General features: G+C 47.7%; 1 protein-coding gene across 2 annotated transcripts in view; it reads right to left on the reverse strand.

Moving 5' to 3' along the window:
* Positions 1-23769, reverse strand: part of ST8SIA5 (ST8 alpha-N-acetyl-neuraminide alpha-2,8-sialyltransferase 5) — a 61711-nt gene extending 37942 nt beyond the window's left edge. Inside the window, exons 1-2 of one of the 2 annotated variants that reach the window (XM_061613752.1) lie at positions 22948-23769; positions 1771-1878 (exon numbers count right to left, since the gene is read on the reverse strand). In XM_061613752.1, coding sequence (XP_061469736.1) covers positions 1771-1878; positions 22948-23078 — 239 coding nt within the window. In that variant the 5' untranslated portion in view covers positions 23079-23769. The remainder of the gene's footprint in view (positions 1-1770; positions 1879-22947) is intronic. The other variant, XM_061613761.1, reaches the window with a different exon arrangement.
* Between the last annotated feature and the right edge of the window lie 1543 nt (positions 23770-25312).

Genomic DNA, 25312 nt, shown 5'->3' on the forward strand with positions numbered 1-25312 from the left:
GGTGGTGGAACTGCAGGCAAACTCAAGGACTGACTGATGGTAAAGATGTCAACCTACTGGAGCACCCCTTCTGTTGATCTGCAGAGTCATCTGACTTGCAGCAATTGGCGTATGCCATTCATAGAATCATAGAATAGTAGAGTTGGAAGGGGCCTATAAAGCCATCAAGTCCAACCCCCTGCTCAATGCAGGAATCCAAATCAAAGCATTCCCGGCAGATGGCTGTCCAGCTGCCTCTTGAATGCCTCCAGTGTCAGAGAGCCCACTACCTCTCTAGGTAATTGGCTTGATTCGTGGCCAGCGGAAGAAATTATTATGCAAAACAGCGAAGGTACTGGCATAGTTTGCATTAGTGAAAGCATTGGGAGTGTGGGCCTGCCCACCATAACAAATTATTTCAAGCTCAGGCAGGGAGTTTTTGGTAGGCTTTTTTATCTAGCAATACCAGGGACTGAGCCTCCTGCATGCATAGTGCATGTGTTCCCCCACTGAGGTGTGGGTCCTCCTACAAAAAGTAGAGCAGGGTGAGATTTTCTCCCATGAGCTGGCCCACCTCTTGTTTTCACCTGGTCCCACCTTTACTTAATGATTCCCAAATGCTAATGTAGCTTTCTAAGGCTGTGAAGCTGATTCATATTACGGCTGAGTCACAAGTTCTGCTTAGATCCTTCTGACACAAAACTGGAAGCTGGGGAGGTGGGAAGAATTAAAAAAACACACAAGCCTTTTGGGCCATTTGCCTATTTCATGGTCGCGGCAATGGCAGGAATTCTCCTCCTTGGAAGTTCCAGCTGCCTTTCCCCTTCCCCCACAAGGTTCCAGAGTGAGGGCAGGAAGAATTGCCCTCACTCTGATTTAGCTTCATGGCAATGCCAGTTCATCACACGGCATCATCCTGTAGCAATCTGCGTGGAACTATGCTTCCTGCCGTCAGTCTTATGGGTTAAAAAAATAAAATGAGAGGGGGAGAAGATGCCTGACAGCAGCCAAGACCTTGATCATTAAACCCCAAATTTCTGAAATGCCCCACTGCAACTTTGCAGCCTACAAAGAGCATGGCAAATCACAAGAAGAATTCTGCAAGCCACTCAAGGAGTAACCAAACCCAAGATCCAACAGCATGAGTGAAATTTGGAAGCCTCTCAGCCCAGCTCAGCTGGGGACACACCAGCTAAGTCCTCCATCCCAAAGGGGGGCAGGGATTGGGGCAGGGACAGGGGTGGGAGGAGACTTACAGCTATTCGAAACTCTGTTCACCTTGGTCAGGTGACCTGGCCACTCAGCGGAAAGTATACCGGCAGAAAGGGTGGTGTGAATTAAATTATATTTTAAAGGCTTGTTTTGGGCCGGCTCAGCCATGCTCCTGAATGGAGCTTGGAATAGGGGGAGCTCATGGCAGCTTACACCAGCTTCCTATAGTTTGGATTGCTCTGCCCGAGACTTTTTTGCAGTAGGCAGTAAGTCAAAACGTATCATTATCATTTTGGCTGAAGAGCCAATTAAACCATCATCATCATGGCTCAGAACTACTTTGTACAGAGTTAGACCATTGGTCCACCTTGCTCCAGTGCTCTGACCTGCAGGATCTCTCCATGGAGGTGGGGTCTTTCCCAATGCTGCCACCAGAGATATCTGGAACCTTGTACATGCAAAGGATGTGCTCTGCTCCTGAGCTGCGGCACCTCCTCTGAATGTGCCAAGACACTCTCCCTGGGGGACTGCAGCCAACCCCTCTGCCGTCACACCCTGTGTGTGTGTGTGTATTTGTACCTGGTGCCTGTGTCACCGCCACTCCTCAGAGCTCCGCCATCCGTGAAATTGAGGCTGCCGGTCCAATTGGCCATTTGCTCTCCACTCTGCCAGCTAAACTGCAGCCCACTAGCAAGAAAACGAGGTAATTGGTATTTCACATCAGTCATCGGCTCAGTTCTCTTCAGCACCTGTTATACGGTGGACAGAATACATTTTCCCAAAGACAGGGAGAATGAAAACCTCAAGGTCTTGTGCAAGTCATTGGTTTATTGCAGCCTTCCCCAACCTGGTGCTCTCCAGATGTTTGGGACCACAACCCCCATCAGTGCTGCCTGGGGCTGATGGGAGTTGGGCCCCAAAACATCTGTAGGGCACCAGGTTGGGGAAGGGTACTTTTTTATTAGAGACTCAGGGTCTTCTCTCTTTAGTTTGAAGACTGAGCTTGAATTTATCTAAACCTCTTTTGAATGTGTCACAGGAACCTAAGAAGTCACCTTACAGTGAGTCAGACCATTGGTCCACCTAGCTCAATATTGTCTACACGGACTGGCAGCAGCTCTTCTGGATTTCAGACTGGGTTCTCTCCCAGGCCTGCCTGGAGATGCTGGAGACTGAACCTGGGATCTTCATCCTGTAAAGCAGATACTCTTCCACCGAGCTACAGCCCTTCCCCAAACTGGAAACCTCCCAGATCCTATTTGGTGGCCATTTCTACAGCTTGTGGCCGCAAACTCCACAGCATAACTATGCTCTTTGTGATGAAGCACTTCCTTTTGTTTGACCTGAATCCTACAATGTTCAGATTTTACTGGATATCTTACTATTATGACAGAGGGAGTAAAACCTCTCTTTCTATCCACTTTCTCCATGCCATGCATAATTTTAGACACCTCTCACAGTCCCCCACTTACTCACATTTTTTTAGAAAAAGTAAAAGCCCCAGTGTAAACGTCACTCATGAAGATCTGTCCTAGCCGCATGATCCAAATGGGTGGTCAAGCTCTTAGGCCAAGAAATAGGGACTTCACCCCTGAACGTCCTGACCAAGGTGTGATCTGGATCTCGCTTTTCCAGCCAAATGCAGAATTTTATGTGCTGTACCACACTGCTTGCAGCCACAACCTCAAGGCGTCTCTTTATAAGAGCCTTTCCCAATCTTTAGGTCTCCAGATGTTGCTAGACTACAACTCCCATCAGCCCCAGCCAGCATGGCTAATGGTTAGAAATGATGGGAACTGTAGTCCAGCAACATCTGGGGACCCGAAAGGTTGGGAAAGGCTGCAAAACGCAATGAACCTCTGGGTTCGAAACCAAATCCTGATTTGAACTCCCTTAGCATCTAGGATGCTTAAATTGGATCTCTTAATTTGCCACACACTGAAGAGCAAATACACTCCCCAAATGACTGATCTTCTTTGGCCTTTTCCCAAAAGGAAGGGGGATGGAGTGGGGCTGACATCGGTGAAACTCACAATAGGCCAGAGAAGTCCCAAGAGATGTCCAAGTCAAGTGCAGTTACAGACTGAAATGATGCTCCACCCCCAAATGGCTCCTCTCTTAGAATTGACAAAAGCATCTACAGATCAGTGCCATCTGCCATTGATCATGTGAAACCTGAACTGGGTCAAGGACACAGCTGGGTCAATTTGTCAGTTTTGGTTTCCCATTTTTCCAATCTTAAATTCCAGTTTTCTACATTTCTGCATAAGTTTCTGGAAATTCTTGAACATTCAACAGCATTTTAGTGTGAATAAGGGAGACATTCAATTTTGTATGCAATTTTGCCCAATATACTCATTTTTGCCAAGCATTTTCCTCTACTATAATGCATTGATGCATGCCATTTTCACTATTATATGCATTTGTGTGTACACTTTACCCTCCTATATATGCATTTTTGGACTCATCACTTGGCTAGAAAACTGCATCGCAAATTTTGGAAAAGTGCAAATTTTGAAGGATGGAGGTGTGTTAGTTCTCATATTGTTTCAGAAAATGTGAATTCAAGTAGGCTCATCTTTAAATGCAAAGTGAATCAAATTTCTCCCCCATCCCTAGTCAAGGATGAGTTTTAGATTTTTATTTGCTTTGAGCTTTGTTTCTGCAGGGCAGTTGTGTAGTGCAGAAGAGACAGGAAGGGTCCTATCGCCACCATTTATTTCACAGCAAGGACAATGACACAATCTCCCGGGCTGCTATTTCCTCCGCATGCCAAATAAACAAGCTTTTCTCAGAGAGAAACCCACCAAATAAGCCGAGCAAAGGAAGCGGTTGCTGACATTAGCATGCATGACTTAAGGGTTAAAATGCATCTTCTATCTGGAAAAAATCCCAATGTCCCTTTGTTATGAGCAACCAAAATGTCACACACGCTGTAAGCACGATTGCGAGTCCACCAAAATTGTTCATCAGGCTGGACATTAAGCAAAGCAGGAGGGGAGGGGAGGGGAGGGGAGGGAAGCAGGCTTGGTACTGAAGCCATGAGGTCTGCATGGGTCAAACATTTATTTTTGTTGTATACACCATACATTTAAAGCACACAGCTTCCCCCAAAGAATCTTGGGAAATGTAATTTACCCCCCACAGAGCTACAATTTCCACCACTCTTAATAACCTATAGTTCCCAAGACTTTTGAGGGAAAGTCGTGTGCTTTAAAGATATTTATTTATTATTTATTAATAGCATTTGTTAGTTGCTTTATTCCAAAAATAGGACTCAAAGCCACATACAGAAAGGAAAACAAAAACACACTGGGTATGAAATAGCTTACAGCAAGTCAAACAATGGCACACAAAGATATGGTGTGTACGCAGCTTTAGCAGGGCATAGCTACGGGAGGGGTGGCTGGGGTGTGTGCCATAAACAGCGCCTGCAGTTCAGAACTGACCACTACACCGCTGCTTGCAGAGTATCTGCTGCCACCCATTGGAAATGGATGTTGGGAGGCCTCTGACCGCATCAGTACAGCTTGCACGGTTGCTTAGTTCTCTTATCCTTTTTATCATTATTATTCTCTCGTCTCTGTTCAAATTGTTTACTGCTTTGGTGTTTTAATATCTTGAGCCCCATCTGCACTACACATTTAAAGTACTATTATACCACTTTAAACAGTCATGGCTTCCCCCAAACAATCCTGGGAACTGTAGCCTATAAGGGTGCTGAGGGTTGTTAGGAGACCCCCTTTCCTCTCACAGAGCTACAATCTCCAGAGTAGTTTACCAGTCAATCCCTCTTCCCAGGGAGCTGCAGCTCTCTGGGAGGAACAGGGGCTTCCTAACAACTCTCCACGCTCTTAACAAACTACAGTTCCCAGGACTTCCAAGCCATGACTACTTGAAGTAGTACGATACTGCTTTGCAAACAAAGCCCTATCAGGAGAGACTGAAAGATCTGGGCATATTTACCCTTGAGAAGAGAAGACTGAGGGGAGATATGATAGCACTCTTCTAGTACTTGAAGGTTGCCACACAGAGGAGGGCCAGGATCTCTTCTCGATTGTCCCAGAGTGCAGGACACAGAATAATGGGCTCAAATTGCAGGAAGCCAGACTTCAGCTGAACATCAGGAAAAACTTCCTGACTGTTAGAGCGCTATGACAATGGAACCAATGACCTAGGGAGGTGGTGGACTCTCCAACACTGGAGGCGTTCAAGGGGAAGCTGGACAGGCACCTGTCGGGTAAGCTTTAAGTTGGATTCCTGCACTGAGCAGGGGTGGGACTCAATGGCCTCATAGGCCCCTTCCAATTCTTCTACTATTCTATGAAAAGTATACCGCAGATGAGGCCTTGACCTCTCATTTAAACTGATATGCTTTGATAGTATACTTGCTGCTGCTTCAATTTGTAATTGAGCTATTCAGTTGTTGGGCTTCTGAGGTTCCTACATTGCCCAGAGAACTGCTGCTTCTGGAGAGCACAGAAGCTGAAATAGGTCGTGTTACATGCATGTTACATACATACAAAGGTGACAAATAGCAAAAAAACTGGAAATTCATTATTTTGCTGAATGCATTGCTTGGCTATCGCTGCGGCTTGAGCCCCTAATGATGGCAGAAAGATGCCCCAAGAACTGTGCCAAGGCAAAGGGAAGCTACTGCCAGACTGGGCTAGCATGGCCACGTTCAGGTCATTGAGCTGTGCATAGCGACTGTTGGGGACATGGATAGCAACTGTCAACAAAGGATTCTGTAGGAGAATGATGCAAGCAATGATCTGACAGAGACAGGAGCACTCAAGGTCGCTCAAGGAAGATGGCAAGTTTCCCCGCATGTGTCTTTAGGCTTGTGGAGTGCGGAGTGATACATAACCTTGGATTTAACCACTGAAAAGGAAATGCACAAATGAATCATGGGAAAGGATGACAATGAGGCAGAGCTAAGGCAACATATATCCCCCTCTCTCCACAAGCAGCAAAATGACATGACCTAGTTGATCAAATTACAGCTGCAAACAAATTAATCTGCCCATAAAAATGTACTCAAAAGTTCTCTAAATGTTGACGGCCAATACTCTCCACTCACCGTCTTTGCAATATTTGGTGAATGTCTGATATTCAGTATGAGCCTTTGACACGAGGCAATGCACACCATACATTTAAAGCACGTGAACCTGGGAACTGCAGTTTGCTCCTCACAGAGTTATAATTCCCAGCACCCTTAACAAACTACAGTTCCCAGGATTCTTTGGAGAGGTGCTTTAAATGTATGATAGGTACACAGCCGCTGTTCCCCCCTTGCGTAATTCATTTTTCTTGAACCAACAGTGAAGTGGGCGGGGCACTGAGTTGGATCAAATGTGCGGGAGGGGGTGTTAGCTCTTTCCCACCATGGTCCCAAATGGAATCCACCCCCTCCCCTCCAAGCAGCTGGTATTTCAAAGAGGAAATGTGGTGTCAGTGGCAGCTTTTCCCCATGGGTGAATTCCACACTTGGGGAGGAGGGCAGGATTCACATCAGGTCCATGGGAGGGTTAAAGCACCCCTCCCACCCCATCAGACCTCTCTGGCTCATCCCTTTTCCAGCACTAGAAACCTGTATAAGAAAAATCAGCTACACAAAGGGAAATGCAGTACATAACAAACAGCAACTCTAGTTGACCGGGGGGGGGGGGGGGCGATGTGACTGATACTTATAAAACTGTGGATAAGGAATTTCCCTCCCCCTCTCCTGCTTCTTGAACTCAAGGTCATCCAATCAAATGGGTGAGCAGGAAATCACAGACAAGCAAAAGGAAACACTTCTTCACACAATGGATAATTAATTTACATGAGAGGAGGGGATCCTGTTTCAGCTTGTGGCCCACATTCCTCCACAGACAACCTTCCAGGGTCGGCGCACCGGTGGTGGACAGGGCTAGAGGCAAAGCAGGTGTAGGAACAGATATGATGCTTGCCTTTTGTACAGTAGGCTACCCAGGCCCACAAACATCAGAGGTTTCTGTCCCCGCACATCTCCTCTCCATCCAGGAAAGCCAGAAACATTAGCACTGTCAGAAGTCTCTTCTCAGTGGCTAACACTCCCCTTTCATGCCGATTGGCTGGTAGAATGCTGGAGACATGGGGACCTGGCTGGGACCCTGCCCCCCCCCAAAAAGTAAGGGGTCTGACACCCCGAGGCCCTGGTTCTCCAACAAAGCCCTAAACCAGTCTTCCCCAACCTAGAGCCTCTCAGATGCTTTGGACTATGATTCCCACCAGACATCAACATCTAGGCTGATGGGAGTTGTAGTCCCGACATCTGGAGGGCACCAGTGTAGGGAAGGCTTCCCTAAATGGTCTGGGCTCAGTATATTTTAGGGGAAACCTTCACCCTCTCTGTGGCAGTGCTGAAGCTCCAGAATGCCCTTCCCAGTAAGGTGCAGTGGGGCCCAACTATTTTATCATTTTAGACATTGCGTGTATACGCTGGTCTTTGTTCACACCCAAAACTAAGGCGAAGGTCTCCAAGAGTGTATGAAGACACAGTCACAGGAACAGTGACCTGCTCTTTCTCCTACCAGTCGGTTTGACAAGCTGATCTGAAGGCACTATCCTCCTTCTCATGGGACAGAAGTTCAGCACTCAGGATGAGGAGCTCAGAATGAAGAAGGCAGGCGATGTGCTGCTTCAGTTCAGCAGTTTTGCTGTTCGCTCCTTTGCCACTGCTTGTCCACCTGCGCTAGAGCATCTGCTTTGCATAGCCAGGCTCTACCACACTCTGTCCCTGCTAGGGACCAGCAATCCCCACCCCAAGTTCCATCTGCTGATCTTCCGGGTGCCCACTTTCCTATCTCAGCCTTCCTCAAGGCAGCTTTCCAGCTGTGTCAGCAGCCAGAGGGCCAAGTGCGGAACAGGAGAGAAGCTGTCCAGAAGGTCACCAGCCTAGGAGCAAGCCTGCAGAGGCTGTGGCATAAAGCAGCTGCCAGGCAGCAGCGGAGCCCTCAGCTAGCTGCTACTCCCATCCTTCCTGGAGCACTGGTGTGCTTATGGGGGCCCTGATCCTGACTGTACTTACGGTCATGGCTCCTCCTCCAGAGATGTGGGAGACCTCATGCTGCAAAGCAAGTGCTGCGCCATCAGGACCAAGATGAGTTTGGGCTCATGGCTATCACTGTCCTTGAATGCCTGGTGGCGATTTGGATCCCCCGCCCCGGATCAGGGGATATGAGTCTCGCTGGGGCACACTGTCTCCCCAGGTTTTATAGGTGGCGTGGATGGGGGATTGTCCTGATGATGGTCTCAGGGGGTTCTTTTTGGGTATTCAGTCTGCTCTGGTCCTGGTTAACGTTGGGACCTCTGAGTGAAGTCTCACCCCCTCCAGCTCAGGAGAGGGCATTACCCCTGAACGCCTGTATCTCAAGGACTCCGTCACCGTCATGTCTTTAAAGGACATTTAAAGCACATGGCTTCCCACAAAGAAACAACAGTTTGCCCCTCGCAGAGCTACAATTCCCTGCACCACTAACAAACTACAGTTCCCAGGATGTTTTAAGGGGACTGGTGTGCTTTCAATGCCCTTTCAATGCATGGCATGTACACAGCCTTAGCCTCTCAAGTCCTGGCAACCCCCCTTCTTGCAGCATAACTCTATACATGTCTACTCAGAAGTAAGCCCCACTTAGCTCAGTGGGGCTTACTTCCAGGTAAGCGAGTACAAGCTTGCAGCCTCAGCCTCATAAGTTTTGACATGAAGCCTTATCCGCTTAATGGTTTTTTTTCCTCCTGGCCGGGTACTATTTCATACTGTGTTTTAAGGACTCGTTTCAGCAATGTCTTGACATTGTTTTATTAATTACTGCAAACCACTGAGAACTTCTTAAGTTAGATGGGAGGTCTAGAGATTGACTCCTAAACAATTAAAAGGCACACTGCTTTGGTGGGAGGAAGAAATTGTGCTGAAGCAAGGACACCTTTGAAAGTCTTATTGATTGGCTTCTGTTTCCTTTATCAAACCAAGGGAGGTGCGGTGGAGGGGGGGGGAGAAAACCAGATGAGTCAGAAGAAAATGTACTTGCTATTAACAAGGATGCAGTTTAGCAGAGGTGCTGATGTATGTATCGGGAATTATGCCGTGGCGCTACATTCACAGTTAAAATACTACCTTGCAGGGAGTGATGGAACAGCGGGCGCTTGCAAAATCCCTGCTGTTTTTAAAATCACAGTTCAAGTGCGTGTGATCTGTTCTCTCCCCCTCTTACCACCCCTTTCAGGGTTTTTTTAAAAGGACCGTGGAGGAAAAAGGATTATGTAATGCGATAAAAATGAGAGGGAGCACCAGAGATTGGGGGAGGGAGAGGGGGTGTTCAAGCAGACCGGCACACTTTTGAAGATGTGCAGGCTATGCCAACAGCAATTCAGATCTTATTCCTGGGACTCAGAAACTGACACACACAGAGATACAAATTAGAAATACATACACAGAGTCTTTCTTGAATGGTGAACAGAAGTATAAACTGAATCTACCCACAAGGAAAAGAGAGAAAAGTGATGGCAGTTCATTTCTGGGGGAAGAACCATGCAGAAGGTCCCGGGTTCTATCCCCGGCATCTCCGGGTAGAGCTGGGAATGTTCCCCTGCCTGAAACCCTGGACAGCCACTGCCAGTCAGTGTAGACAATACTGAGCTAGATGGACCAATGGCCTCACTCATTATAAGGCCGCTTCCTTTATTGCTATCCATCAATGTTTGTAACACTCCCTCTCCAGACACGGACCTGCGTGGCCCTTACTTGGTTGGCAATTTAAGCAGGCCTTGAAGACTTTTTCGGTTCCAAGACCTTTCTGCTTTTAATTGCTGCTTTAGTGCTCTACTGCCATTTTGAATCTCTCTTTTTAAAGCTGCTTTGATTTAATACTTACAATACTTTACTTTCTTTCTATTGTGTTTAACTGGCTTGTGTGTATAGTGGTTTTATAATTGGCACTACATTTTAACATATTTGATATGTAATGCATTGTCTGTGTCCAAAAGTGGCACCTAAATGTAGACATAAATAAAATGAATATAAATAAATAAAACCTGTGGAATTCAGATTCTGTCCACCAGCCTACTTTGCTTGCTCTTCCTCCCTAATCCTCCAGCTGCCAAATCTCATGTCTTGCTTATGCATTCCCTCCTTGCCTACAACAGGGATGAAGGGCTGTAGCTCAGGGGTAGAGCATCAGCTTTGCACACAGGAGGTCCCGGGTTCAATCTCCAAGAATGGCTGGGAATGTCCTCTACCTGGAACCCTGCAGAGCCACAGCCATTTGATGCAGTAAATACTGAGCTTGCTGGACCAAGGCTCTAAACTAAGTAAAAGGCAGCTTCCTCTGTTTCCATTTAAATCAGCCTTTTAATCAGAACCATGAGGACTGGAATCTTTCTTTTTCAGGGAAAGGACTGTAGCTCAGTGGTAGAGCACGTGCTTTGCATGCAAGAGGCCCCAAGATCAATCTGCAGGTAGGGCTGGGTGAAACTCTGGCCTGAAACCTTGAAGAGCCACTGAGCAGTCAGACAGAAATTAATTTCTAGTTCCCAATTCCTTATTCAACACAACTCCTATTCAGGAGTTCCACTTCTGTGTTAAATCTCTCCATGCGAGTGAGGAGAGTGATAAGGAGGAGAAGGCAGTTTTCTCTGTTCCTATTTAAAACCAGCTCTTCACTCAGAACCACGAGGACTGGAACCTTGCTTTATTTTTAGGGGGGGAAACCACAAGCTCAGTGGCAGAGCACCTGCTTTGCATGCAGGTGTGTCCCCCAGTCACTGTTCCCATCACAATTTGGAGGGCTACCATTTGCAGCACATACTCATGAAGGCTCCCTGGGTAATATAGAACCCTGATTTTTTCAAGGTTCTAAATCACATGGAGAACCTTAACAAATACAAATACAGCAAGCTCCCTGCTTCAAAGTCTTCCCTCCAAGTAGTGGAGGGCAACAGAGACAGCGACAGGGAGTCAGAGATAGCGCACTCACCCATTCCCTGGCATGTTGATTTAACACAGAAGTGAAAACGGAAATGGACTGCCTTCACGTCGATCCTGACTTATGGCTACCCTATGAATAGGGTGTTCATGGTAAGCGGTATTCAGAGGGGGTTTACCATTGCCTCCCTCTGAGGCTAGTCCTCCCCAGCTGGCTCAGGCCTGCTCAGCTGGCCACAGCTGCACAAGACAGCCCATTCCTTATCTGCAACTGCCAGCTGGGGGGCAATTGGGCTCCTTGGGACTATGCCGCTTGCCCACGGCTGCACATGTGGCAGGGCACGTAACCCCTGAGCCACTCACTGTGGGGGTGATCTTTAGCTGGCCCTTGACACCCAGGAGACACGAGCAGGGATTTGAACTCACAGACTCTGGACTCCCAGCCAGGGTCTCCTCCCCAGTGTGCTATACCAGCTGTCAACACAGAAGTAGAATGTCTCAAAAGGGCTACAGTAACCTAAGGGACTGAGGTGACGCATCCCTGCACCCCCCAAATAAGCTTTATTTATTCTTCTTTTATTTATGCATAGCTTCCTATGAGGTATCTCAAAGCAATTTACAATCTAATAACATATAAAAGAATATAAGTTGTTTTAGATACACAAAAACAATTTTAAAGAACAATTAAAACTATGAAAACAGTTTAAAACAACAGGACTTAAAATCAATTCAGATCCAAAGCAGACACTCGCTGGGATAAAGATTTTTAGAAGGCTGGTCGAAAGGCTGCAGACTGCCCCACACATGAAAGCAGTTATAAGAGAGGCCTCTTTGAAATCCACTGACATCCTCCTTGACTCAAAGAGATGTTTTTGCACAACACATTTTAACATTCGATGCCCCCAGACCTCACTTAGGATTAAAGAAATGGGAAGGTGCACCCTGAAATGGGCTTTGCACTATCCCAAATGATGCATTCACAGAGCTGGGAGCTTGTTCCTTCTGAGATGCCCTAGCACCGTCTCTGGCCCAATGCTTTGTTTCTGTGGAAGCTACTCTCCAGGGTGCTGCCCCTATACCATAACTGTCCAACATACCTATACACGAATATAGAACCCCAAAATAAGCTTGGGGATCACAAATGATACACACTCACACCACTGGAAGATCCCCTTTCAATATCCTAGCAATCATTTCCCTATATTGTGTTCATTCTGATGTTAATATCTAATTATCTGAGAATCAAATGGGTATTTTCCATATATCCATTTTTGGGGCATTCCTTTCAGTTATAGAAGCTTTCTGTAAAATGTAACCCTTTTCTTGTTCAGATCCCCCCTGCAGTGTGCATAGGCTGCTCTTGGTCTGAGGTCTTGAGTTCAAGTCTCTGTTCTGTTATGAAATTCCTTGGCTAGGGCCAATTGCACTGGGAGGCGCTCAGCCTAAACTGGGAGATTTTTCTTCATTTCTCATAATACCAGAATATGGGATCATTCAATAAAACTGATTGGCAGGAAGTTTGGAACAGAAAAAAGGATGTATTTCTTCACACCATGCATAGCTGAACTTTGGAAGCCACTGCCACAAGATGTAGTGATGACCACTAGACTAGGTGACTTTGGAAATTAGACAAATTCATGAAGGATTGGTCTATCAATGGTTACTAATAATAATAAATAATAAAATTTTATTTGTGAGTCGCCTATCTGTCCGAATTAATGGACACTCTAGGCGACGTACAATAGCATAGTAAAATACAATATACAAATCAAAAAGCCATACTCATCAGTTAATCTAAAACCAGCCTACTAGTCATCAGGGCAGCTGTTTAAAGCCTCACACTTCAAAATGCAATTGCATCCTGAAAAATTGCATGAGTGCAGTTGCAAAATGTACAGACAGCCATTTTGCATATTGGCAAGGGCACAAGTCTGCCGACGACATTTTCCTCTCTGCTGGAATCTTCTTATAGCAGATTGTCTTGTGGAGAAAGCAGCCGCAAGTGCACACTCGGCATTGAAAGTCCTTCTCCCTCCCCTCTAAAATCCGCTACAGATTTCCCCCCCCCGCCACCCGCCACCACGGAAAAGGAGGAGACAAGAAAGGGCTAAATGATACAGTGAAAGTCTCAGCACCAGCCTCCCTGAGCAGGGCCAGGCTGCAGAGGAAGAAGAGGCATCAGGCAGGCAGCAGGCTTTGAGGGGCAAATATCCACTTAATCCCAACCACGAGCACGTGTGTGTGTTGGAATTAAGCAGAATTAATTAATTAAAAAGATACATCATAGGAACATAGGAAGCTGCTTCATATAGAGTCAGGCCATTGGTCCATCTAGCTCAGTATTGTCTGCACTGACTGGCAGCAGCTCTCTAGGGTTTCAGGCAGGAATCTCTCCCAGCCCTACCTGGCGATGCTGGGGACTGAACCTGGGACCTTCTGCACGCCAAGCAGATGCTCTGCCGCTGAGGTACGGCCCTTCCCCCTCCATTCATATCCATTTATAGAGCTCCATTATTATTTTTAAAAGCCCTGTCTGTTTTGAACGAAGTTCCAATCAACTGCCTCTGCCACATCTGGTGATGCTTGGTTTTATAATCGCCTAAATTACAGCTATTTAAAGAGAAGCGATTAAAAGCATGCTGCACGACGAGAGCCTTGGATTGGACTGTCAGCTGTTGGAAAGCGCAGCGGCAGCCCTGCGCAACAGATAGGGCTTCCTCTGGTGTAAACTGCCCTCAGCTTCACCAAAAGCATCGGTACTGCTTTAATATATTAGATAGCAAATATATTAAAAGCTCCGGAGCACTTCCATTTGCTGGATGTTTTCAGCGATGTTCGCTTTCTGAACAGCTGTGATCACACGGAATAGAAACTGGGGCTTCCGGCAGCTCCCTGAGAATCCCAGGTTTAAATTATTATTATTATTATTATTAGTTCTAGCCTTGACGGTGCAAGAAAGAAAAATACTGTTAAAAGCTCGAAAACAATCTGCTTCCTAAATGACTCTTCACCCTCTGGGGAGAGAGAGAGAGAGAGCTGAAATCTGAAGGCAACTTACAGTACAAGCATCCCTCAGGGTGGCCGGCGGGGGGAGAGTTCTGAGGTGCACTAGTGCAGCCTTTCCCACCCTGGTGTTTTGGACTTCAGTTCCCATCAGCTGCAGCCGGAACGACCAATGGTCAGGGTTGATGGGAGTAATAATCCAGTAAAATCTGGTGGTCAGGGAGAGGAGACCTGTCTCTTTCCAGATGTTCTTGGACTCTAATTCCCATCAGCCCCAGCCAGCATGCCTAGTGGTCAGGGGTTATTTATTTATTATTACATTTATATCGCACCTTTCCTCCAAGGAGCTCAAGGTGGTGTACAAACATGGTTCCAGGAAGCTTCATGGTCGAGGGGGGATTTGGACCCCAATCTTCCAAGGTCCCAGTCTGACACTCTAATCACCACACTACACTGATTCTGTCATGATGGGAGGTGTTGCCTAGCAACATCTCATGGGCCATGGGTTCCCCACCCCTGAGCTTGGGGAAGGCACCTCTATTCATATATTTGTACATAAAGCTACCATAATAAAAAATGCCCCAAGTCTCCAGTAACCTCTCCTCCAAAAGGAAGCCAGATACAAATAGCATGTCCCTGGTACCTCTCGCTGTTCAGAGAAGAAGAGAGCACATAACAATAAATCACTGCCTTGACCCAAATCACAGCACTGGCCCACCTAACCCAGTGCTGCGTACATTAACTGGCAGCTGCTCCTCAAGATCGCAAGGAGAGAAAGGTCTCTCCCAGCCCTCTCTCATATCCTGCTATATCAGTTTGCAGCTCTTCCATGTAAGCAAACCTTTGAACTGCAGATGGCCACTTCTCAGTAAAAGTACCCTTGGGGCCCTGGGCTGACTCCCCACCCCACCCACTCCAGACTGCCCACTGGATCCCCCACCCCAGAGAAGTATAAAAAGTCTTGCTGTTCCAGCTGAGTTTTACTCGAGCAACAAAGTCTGCCTCAGCTCTGGGCCATTCCTGTGTTCTTGGTTGATGTTCGGTACTAACTTCTGGCTTGCTCCTTGACCCTCCCCTCAACTCTGCCTCCTGGTTTCCCCTGTGCTTCTGGCTTCCTCTTCATTCCTAACTACTGGATGGTCTCCAGCTCAAATCAGACTGTTGTTCCCAGCCGTAACACCCTGCCACCCTTGATCTTTTCAAGTGCGAGAGACAGGGGGCTGAATCTGGGGCCTTCGGCGTATACAAGATAGAGACTATCCCACTGAGCACCCTTCAGTGTTGAGGGAAATGTCACACATTATAGCAAAATCCCAGGGAGACACAAATCATACCTTCAAGAGGACCGATTGAAGATGTGGATGAGACGATGGTGTCGGGTGGAAGGGTTTGGATTTGTTAGGCACTGGGGAACATTTTGGGACAAGCCGGGCCTGTACAAAAGGGACGGGCTTCACTTGAACCAGAATGGAACCAGACTGCTGGCACTTAAAATTAAAAAGGTAGCAGAGCAGCTTTTAAACTGACTGAGGGGGGAAACCCGACAGGAGCTGAGAAAGGTCCGGTTCGGAATAAACCTCCCCCCTGGGATAAAAACCAAAGAAATGATGAAATTTTAAAAGGGGTAGGCCTAGAAGTAGGCATTGTGAGAGCAGGGGCACAGGATATAAATTCAGAAGAGCAAAATTACCACAGGCCTAACCACAAGTGCCAAAGACACTTGAAGAGAGACACTGCTTACAAGTGCCTGTACACTAATGCTAGGAGCCTCCGAACCAAGATGGGAGAACTGGAGTGCTTGGTCTTAGAGAAGAGCATTGATATAGTGAGCATAACGGAGACCTGGTGGAATGGAGAAAACCAGTGGGATACGGTTATCCCTGGATATAAACTATATCGGAAGGACAGGGAAGGACGTATTGGTGGCGGAGTCGCTCTATACGTGAAAGAAGGCATTGAATCCAGCAAGCTCGAAACCCCAAAAGAGGCAGACTCCTCCACAGAATCGTTGTGGGTGGTGATACCATGCCCCAGGAGGGACTTAATACTGGGAACGATCTATCGTCCCCCTGATCAAAATGCTCAGGGAGACCTGGAGATGAGATATGAAATTGAGGAAGCATCCAAACTAGGAAATGTGGTAGTAATGGGTGACTTCAACTACCCGGACATAGACTGGCTGCATATGTGTTCCAGTCATGACAAAGAAGCAAAGTTTCTAGATATTCTAAATGACTATTCCCTAGACCAGTTGGTCATGGAACCGACCAGAGGGACGGCAACCCTGGACTTAATCCTCAGTGGGGACCGGGACCTGGTGCGAGATGTAAGTGTTGTTGAACCGATTGGGAGCAGTGACCACAGTGCTATTAAATTAAACATACATGTAACTGGCCAATTGCCAAGAAAATCCAACACGGTCACATTTGACTTCAAAAGAGGAAACTTCACAAAAATGAGGGGATTGGTAAAAAGAAAGCTGAAAAACAAAGTCCAGAGGGTCACATCACTCGAAAATGCTTGGAAGTTGTTTAAAAACACTATATTAGAAGCTCAACTGGAGTGCATACCGCAGAGCAGAAAAGGTACCGCCAGGGCCAAGAAGATGCCAGCATGGTTAACGAGCAAAGTCAAGGAAGCTCTTAGAGGCAAAAAGTCTTCCTTCAGAAAATGGAAGTCTTGTCCGAATGAAGAAAATAAATAAGAACACAAACTCTGGCAAAAGAAATGCAAGAAGACAATAAGGGATGCTAAAAAAAGAATTTGAGGAGCACATTGCTAAGAACATAAAAACCAACAACAAAAAATTCTATAAATACATTCAAAGCAGGAGACCATCTAGGGAGGCAATTGGACCCTTGGATGATAAGGGAGTCCAAGGTGTACTAAAGAACGATAAGGAGATTGCAGAGAAGCTAAATGAATTCTTTGCATCTGTCTTCACAGTGGAAGATATAGGACAGATCCCTGAACCTGAACTAACATTTGCAGGAAGGGATTCTGAGGAACTGAGACAAATAGCGGTAACGAGAGAGGAAGTTCTAAGCTTAATGGACAATATAAAAACTGACAAATCACCGGGCCCGGATGGCATCCACCCGAGAGTTCTCAAAGAACTCAAAGGTGAAATTGCTGATCTGCTAACTAAAATATGTAACTTGTCCCTTGGGTCCTCCTCCGTGCCTGAGGACTGGAAAGTGGCAAATGTAACGCCAATCTTCAAAAAGGGATCCAGAGGGGATCCCGGAAATTACAGGCCAGTTAGCTTAACTTCTGTCCCTGGAAAACTGGTAGAAAGTATTATTAAAGCTAGATTAACTAAGCACATAGAAGAACAAGCCTTGCTGAAGCAGAGCCAGCATGGCTTCTGCAAGGGAAAGTCCTGTCTCAGTAACCTACTAGAATTCTTTGAGAGTGTCAACAAGCATATAGATAGAGGTGATCCAGTGGACATAGTGTACTTAGACTTTCAAAAAGCTTTTGACAAGGTACCTCACCAAAGGCTTCTGAGGAAGCTTAGCAGTCATGGAATAAGAGGAGAGGTCCTCTTGTGGATAAGGAATTGGTTAAGAAGCAGAAAGCAGAGAGTAGGAATAAACGGACAGTTCTCCCAATGGAGGGCTGTAGAAAGTGGAGTCCCTCAAGGATCGGTATTGGGACCTGTACTTTTCAACTTCTTCATTAATGACCTAGAATTAGGAGTGAGCAGTGAAGTGGCCAAGTTTGCTGACGACACTAAATTGTTCAGGGTTGTTAAAACAAAAAGGGATTGTGAAGAGCTCCAAAAAGACCTCTCCAAACTGAGTGAATGGGCGGAAAAATGGCAAATGCAATTCAATATAAACAAGTGTAAAATTATGCATATTGGAGCAAAAAATCTTAATTTCACATATACGCTCCTGGGGTCTGAACTGGCGGTGACCGACCAGGAGAGAGACCTCAGGGTTGTAGTGGACAGCACAATGAAAATGTCGACCCAGTGAGCGGCAGCTGTGAAAAAGGCAAATTCCATGCTAGCGATAATTAGGAAAGGTATTGAAAATAAAACAGCCGATATCATAATGCCGTTGTATAAATCTATGGTGCGGCCGCATTTGGAATACTGTGTACAGTTCTGGTCGCCTCATCTCAAAAAGGATATTATAGAGTTGGAAAAGGTTCAGAAGAGGGCAACCAGAATGATCAAGGGGTTGGAGCGACTCCCTTACGAGGAAAGGTTGCAGCATTTGGGGCTTTTTAGTTTAGAGAAAAGGCGGGTCAGAGGAGACATGATAGAAGGGTATAAAATTATGCATGGCATTGAGAAAGTGGATAGAGAAAAGTTCTTCTCCCTCTCTCATAATACTAGAACTCGTGGACATTCAAAGAAGCTGAATGTTGGAAGATTCAGGACAGACAAAAGGAAGTACTTCTTTACTCAGCGCATAGTTAAACTATGGAATTTGCTCCCACAAGATGCAGTAATGGCCACCAGCTTGGATGGCTTTAAAAGAAGATTAGACAAATTCATGGAGGACAGGGCTATCAATGGCTACTAGCCATGATGGCTGTGCTCTGCTCTGCCACCCTAGTCAGAGGCAGCATGCTTCTGAAAACCAGTTGCCGGAAGCCTCAGGAGGGGAGAGTGTTCTTGCACTCGGGTCCTACTTGCGGGCTTCCCCCAGGCACTTGGTTGGCCACTGTGAGAACAGGATGCTGGACTAGATGGGCCACTGGCCTGATCCAGCAGGCTCTTCTTATGTTCTTATGTATGTGCAATTTTCACAAAATTTCACACAAAATTCTTCCTCCAGATGGATCTCATTCTGAATGCTACTCTGTATTTTATTTTAAACTTCCACGCAAGTTAAAAAAAAAAGCTATAGCAAGGAGGTCTGGGATAAAACCTCTCTCACAGGCTTCCTACAGTGCTGTTTTGTTTTTTCTCAAAGGAAGTTTTTTCACGGGGTGGGGGAGCATTCGGTGTGCAGTGGTACAGTCCTCTACCCTCAGCCTAAAGTGGTACAGTCTCCTCCACCACCTCAGAATTCCACTACCTGGTTCTGCTGCACATGTGGTTCAAGCTTGGTTACAGCACCCTGGCAGTAGAAACTCTGCAATGGGAAAAACCACAAGGTGGAATTCTTCCTTCCCCCTGCACAACTTTTAAAGATACAGAAGACCTCTTGGAGACCGGGCCTGGCAACCAAGAGGTCTTCTGTATCTTTAAAAGTTTTGCGTTGAGAAGGGAGAATTCCACCTTGTGGTTTTTCTCATTACAGGGTCGCAAGAACACCTGCACTTGGCTGATTTTCTCTTCTCCTAAAGATACAGGATCAGTCTCAGGCCAAGAACCTGGCAACCCTAATCAGGAGTGCAAGGCACTTGAGGATGAAGACAAGAATTAGGAAGAGGAGCTGTTGAGACTATGCAGCAGAGCCTGGTCGATGAAGCCCTCCCTCTTCCCCACAGATGCGGCAGGACCTGGCGAGGTGCGAGACCCAGAAACTGCCCCTTCCCAGCCTATGGAAGATAAGGAGGAATCAAGGCCCAGCCTGCTGGGACAGAGCAGAAGAGGTCGGAGGAGGCGCCACAGCCAGTGACATCTCCCAGGGAGAGGCGGCGCATCCAGGGAAGAGACTCATAGCCCTTGGCAAAGCACCCACCTTCAGGCCAGGAACTCCTGCAGGGATTTTTACAAGTAGCTGAGCCTTCTCCACTTCTCTTGCAAAGTTTGGCAGAAGGTGGGGAAACTTGTTGGAACAACTTCGCCGCTCCAGTTCAATCCTGAAACCCTAATCTTGGACTCTTGAACCCTGGCCTTTGCTCTCAGACCGGATGCACTGTTGGCACTCTTTTGCCTTGTAAGAGCACCTGGACTAGATTCTGCTCTTTCCCAGCCGCTGAATTTGTACGTTTGCTACAGTAAAAGCCTACTTCTTTACTTACAACTAAACCCCATTAGTCCTTTTGGGAAAGTCCCCTTTCACAGTTTACATCAGGTGTGGGGAATCTTGGGCTCTCCAGAAGTTGCTGAATTACAACCATCATCACTGGCCATTGGCCATGCTTGCAGGGGCTGGTGGGAGTTGTAGTTCAGCAATATCTGGAGGGTCACAGGTCCCCTACCCTGATTTAAGTTGCTACACTTGCTGATTCCAATTCAGTAAAAGCCAATCACAGCCATGCCCCATAAAAGTGAATGGGACAACTTCTTTGACACTACCAAATCTCAGTGATTTCATTGGGACTCAAATGTGATCACGTCTTCTGCTCTGGCATTGCAACCTCTTCATCTGCATGACATTAAGCCCACTCCAATGCATGCTTACTCTGAAGTAAGTCAACCTGTTCAAACAGGGTTCATTTCCACATAAGCATGCACAATGGTACTTTCACAACAGAAGTATGTGGACATGTATTTCCGATGAGGAAAGGTGTTTAGGGACTGAGCATCCATTTGGCTATACACATCAATGAATTCTATTCCACATGAATTACACATGCTTCGAAGACTGCAGGTAGTGGAACCCGGCAGTGAGAAAGTAGAGAGCCAGCATGGTGTAGTGTGTAACCGCACTATTCTTCAACCTTGGGTCCCCAGATGTCGTTGGACTACAACTCCCATCAGCCTTGGCCATCGGCTAAGCAGCCGGGGTTCATGGGAGTTGTAGTCTGACAACATCAGGGGAACCAAGGTTGAAGAACACTGGGTTAGAGTGTTGGGCTAGGGCCTGGGAAACCAGGGTTCAAATCCCCACTCAGCTATGATGGTCACCTTGAAAGCCCGTCACTAACTCTCAGCCTAACCTACCTCACAGGGTTGATGTGAGGATAGAATGGAGAAGAAGGAGAACTATGTACATCACCTTGAGCTCCCTAGAGGAAAAGGTGGGATATAAATGTAATATGTGTAATAAATAAATAAAAAACAGGCTAGGCTTAGAAGAGATGACCAGATCAAGGTTGCCCACTGAGCTTCGCAGCTGAAGAGGGGTCTGAATTTAGGACTCCCCAAGCCCCGTTGACAAGCTAGCTTCAATGCTTCACTGCCATTTCTGCCACTGATAATCAATACACCATAATAACACAATACAATTTTATTTATTTGTTCCACTGAATTACACATGCTTCAAAGACTGAAAGTAGCGGAATCCAACTGTAGGAAAGTGGAGAACTAGCATGGCATAGTGGTGAGAGAGCTGGGCCAGTGCCTGGGAACCAAGGTTCAAATCCTCATTCAGCCGTGAAGCTCACTGGGTGACCTTGGGCTGATAATAATCTCTGAGCCTAACCTATCTCACAAGGCAGCTGCGAGGATAAATGGGGAGGGCAAAGAACTGTGTATGCCACCTTCAGCTCCTTGGAGGAAAGGCAGGATAATACCACCACCACCGCACATAGAAACATCGCTGGATGGGCAGAAATGGGCGACAACTTTTCATCACTGGGTAGCAAGGAATGAGCAGGAAAGAGATAAGGTGTAATCTCTGCAAATGAACAAAGCAGTAAAATTTGAGATCCCTCAGGTTCAGACCATTCTGATAAAACAAGGCTGTTCTGCTGTCGTCAATACACAATAAGGCTTGGAATGTCTATGCTGTTTATCCCCAAGTGAGAAAAAATATACAGTGCCAATTTAGATCAGGTATATTCACACACAAGAAAGCTACAATTCAGTCCCCATGTAGTCCAAGACAGCTGGATCATGGAGGGGGGGCCTTAATGCAGTCTTCGCCAATCTGGTGCCCTCCAGCTGTTCTGGACTCCTATCAGCTCCTGTCCTAAACATCTGCAGGGCACCAGGTTAGCGAAGGCCCCCTTCGAATGATGGAGCATCAGCCCATTTCTCACCCCCAAAACAGGGGGCCAGGACTCAAAAGTGTACCCCAAATGCTTTAAGCTACTCCAACACTGGCCAAGAAGCTGAGGTTTGGTACCTGCGTAGCCAAGACCTCTGCCAAGAGTTCTGAAAAGGGCACAGCTGTGGGAGTTTTCACAGTAACTCTAGCCAGGAATGTGCATTTATCCATTCAGGCTTGCAAAATGCCTGCCGCTATCTGTTGACATGGCATCATCACAGGCTGCCCTGTCTGGACCTTTGGTCCCTCTGTTTGCAATTCCCCCACTGCCACAAACATTTGATACCTCTGGGAAAAATGAAATGGGCTGCCTTCAAGTCAATTCCGACTTATGGCGACCCTACGAATAGGGTTTTCATGGTAAGCAGTATTCAGAGGAGGTTTACCATTGCCTCCCTCTGAGGCTGAGAGGCAGTGACTGGCCCAAGGTCACCCAGTGAGCTTCATGGCTGTGTGGGGATTCGAACCCTGGTCTCCCAGGTCATAGTCCAACACCTTAACCACTACGCCACACTGTAAAGGTGACAAATTGAGGATATAGTCCTTCTTGAACCTGGTGTGAGAGGCTTCCTGTAGGCTAGTCCATGAAAGCATACAGAACCACAGAATTTTAAAGAGTCTGGAAGGGTCTTTGGAAGGGTCTAAATCCAGGTCCCAGCATGACCCAGGTTAAGTCTTGTCACAAGCCATCCAATACAGCAAGGCCCAACGGGGTATTTGAGTGGGAGAGGTGGTGGACCCGCATAAGGTGCCATCCAGTGCACCTTACTCGGAAGTAAGCCCTGCTGGACTAGGAAGAGCGCTTGGGATTGCACTGTGGGTTTGGAAGGTCCCAGGAGCTTCTCCTGACCCAGCTGAAATACGCAGACAGACGGTTTTCAAAGCGGCGCACCGTCTAGCTCGTTTACCCAGGGAACACCCCCTCCCCTAACCTCCCCCCCCCCAAAAAAAACCCTCCTTCTGTACCTCTTGAGATAGTTTCTCCCGTACAGGATCTGCTGCAGCAGCGTGACCACGGCAAAGGCGCAGATGAAGATGAACAGCAAAGTTCGGTTCCCCAGCAAATCCCGGCTGGAAGTGGGGTCTGTGTACCCCATCCTTGCCCGAGGGCCCAGCGAAAGGGCGGGGAGAAGACTGGGGAAGCGGGAGAGAGGCGAGTTCCATCAAGCTCTGGCTGGGAGAAGGATCCAGACCGCCGTGGTGATCCCCTTCGTGCCAGAGGAGGCGGCGCCCGGCCGGTTCGGGGCGCCCCACTCCAGGGCACGGCGGCCCCGCATCGCGCCTTCTCCGGCCGGCGCGAGAAAGCGGCGCCCCCGCCTCGCCGCCCCTTTCCTCGGGATTGCTCGGAAGGAGGAAGAGGAGGAGGCCCCCGGCGCGCAACGGAGGGCGGCGCGGCTGCTCCTCCTCGGGGGGGGGGGGAAAGAAACCCGCCCCTTTCCTCCACACGAGCTGCCCGCTCCGCGATCGCCTTTCGGGAGGGGGCGGGGAAGGAAGGAAGTCGAGCATAAAGTCAAGCGATTTGGGGCTTTGAAACGAAGCAAAACGCGAGCCCAACTCCTGCAGCCTCCCGAGTTCCGAAATGCATCGGCGTCTTCCTATTCACTGGTGAAAAGGCTGCGGCGAGAAGGAGGGACCTTGAACTCCGGGAGAATCGGAACGATCCGGACGGGGCGCTGCTGCCACCGCCGCTGCCTCCTTCTAAAAGCAAACGCAGAGCGTGCGGGACGCGCGCTTCCAAGCAGGCGCCTCCGCTGCGCTGCTGCTGAGCGCATCAGGGCCCAGCTGTGGCGAAGGCTCTGTGTGTGCGCGCGCGCGCGCGCAAAGTGGTAGGCTGGAAAGGGGGCGCCTGGAGCATTTACAGGCGACGCCTGTCGCCGGCTCCAGCTCTTGGCTCTGCTTGGGTGACTGTTTTGCCAGCTAGCCTAGCCCCCCTCCCCGCCCCGTCCAAACCCCAGCAAGCACTGGCAAGGTCGTTGTGCATCACACCAAGGACGAAGAGAGCGAGAGGAAGCGCGCGCTTTGCCTTCCCGCCTGCAGAGTGACGGAGAAACGTGTGTGGCCACAGACCAGGGACGTTGCACTGATTCCCACCCCCTGTTGGGGGAAAAAAACTATTAATTGAAAAGACAGGTGCCTTTTGTCTCTCTCGGTCTGCCTGGCTTCTCCCCCCCCCCCCCGGTCCTACTAGGAGATGCTTGGAAGGAAAGAGTCGTCCCCCCCCTGCCATCCCGAATGGTTGCCTGCTCTGTGGAAAGAAATCAGCTTCCCGGTACCATAAACTCGTGGTGTTAGTAGGGGGAAGCTCTCTAAAGGCATGTATGAAGTGACTCATTTCAAATGCTGTCTTTGTGTGTTAGTTAACGAGGTGGGCAGAAGGTGGGCATGTGGATCATCTCTTGGTGATTTTGCAGGAGATCGGCAAGGATGTTCTGACTCCAGGTAGCTTTAAGTATAGCAAGTAAACCTGCCCAGAAATGGCCAGCCTGACGTTCATGGCTGATTTCTCTCTCTCTCTCTCTCTCTCTCTCTTCCCTTCCTCACCTGTAAATTATGGTTTCTGGGCAGCTGTGGGGGAGGATGTTAGTCCATTGCACCAAAACCGAAACTCAGGATCACATTCCATGCAGCTGCTGTCTGAGGAAATGGACTCTAGCCCACAAAATCTTGTGCCATAATACACTTGTTAGGCTTTAAGATGACACCTGGCAGGGCTTTGTTTGTTTGTTTTAAATATGAGTGTGCTATGAATTGGTTGCCTTTCACCTGGTCTTTTCTGTACCCCTGCTAGCCACTTTTGTCAGTGGATCCCTGATCTGCAGTAACTCAGGTGCAGAGTTGTACTTCTCTAGACAAGTCACCCCAGGGTATTTATTGCTCACAGGGTCCAATGAGTAATTGCCTCCATCACTTAAGTCATCATTATTTTGGCTTCCCCCACGCATTATCTTGCACCTGGCTCCTCCAGGTTGTGAACCTCACATTTCTAGTAAATACATTATAAAATACATCCCACAAGCCTTCTTGAGTTAGAGCTGAACGTCAGGCGCTGCCCTATAGTGGATCAGAACATTGGTTCTCCATGCTGACTATTCTGACTTGCAGTCTCTCCCCCCCCCCCCCGATCTCAGGTAGAGGCCATTTGCAGCCCTCCTACTCGAGATGCTTTTTAAACTGGAAAGATGCAAAGGGATGAACCAGGGGTATTTAGCATGCAAACCACACGCTCTTTGAAAGCTGTGCATAAGCAACAACAATGAGAGGGGCAAGAATCTGACCCAAAAGGAACTTACAATTTAAATAATGGGGGGTGTTGCAAAGGGTTAATGTGAGC

This window comes from Rhineura floridana, chromosome 1, assembly GCF_030035675.1.
Source record: "Rhineura floridana isolate rRhiFlo1 chromosome 1, rRhiFlo1.hap2, whole genome shotgun sequence".
Lineage (NCBI taxonomy): Eukaryota > Metazoa > Chordata > Lepidosauria > Squamata > Rhineuridae > Rhineura > Rhineura floridana.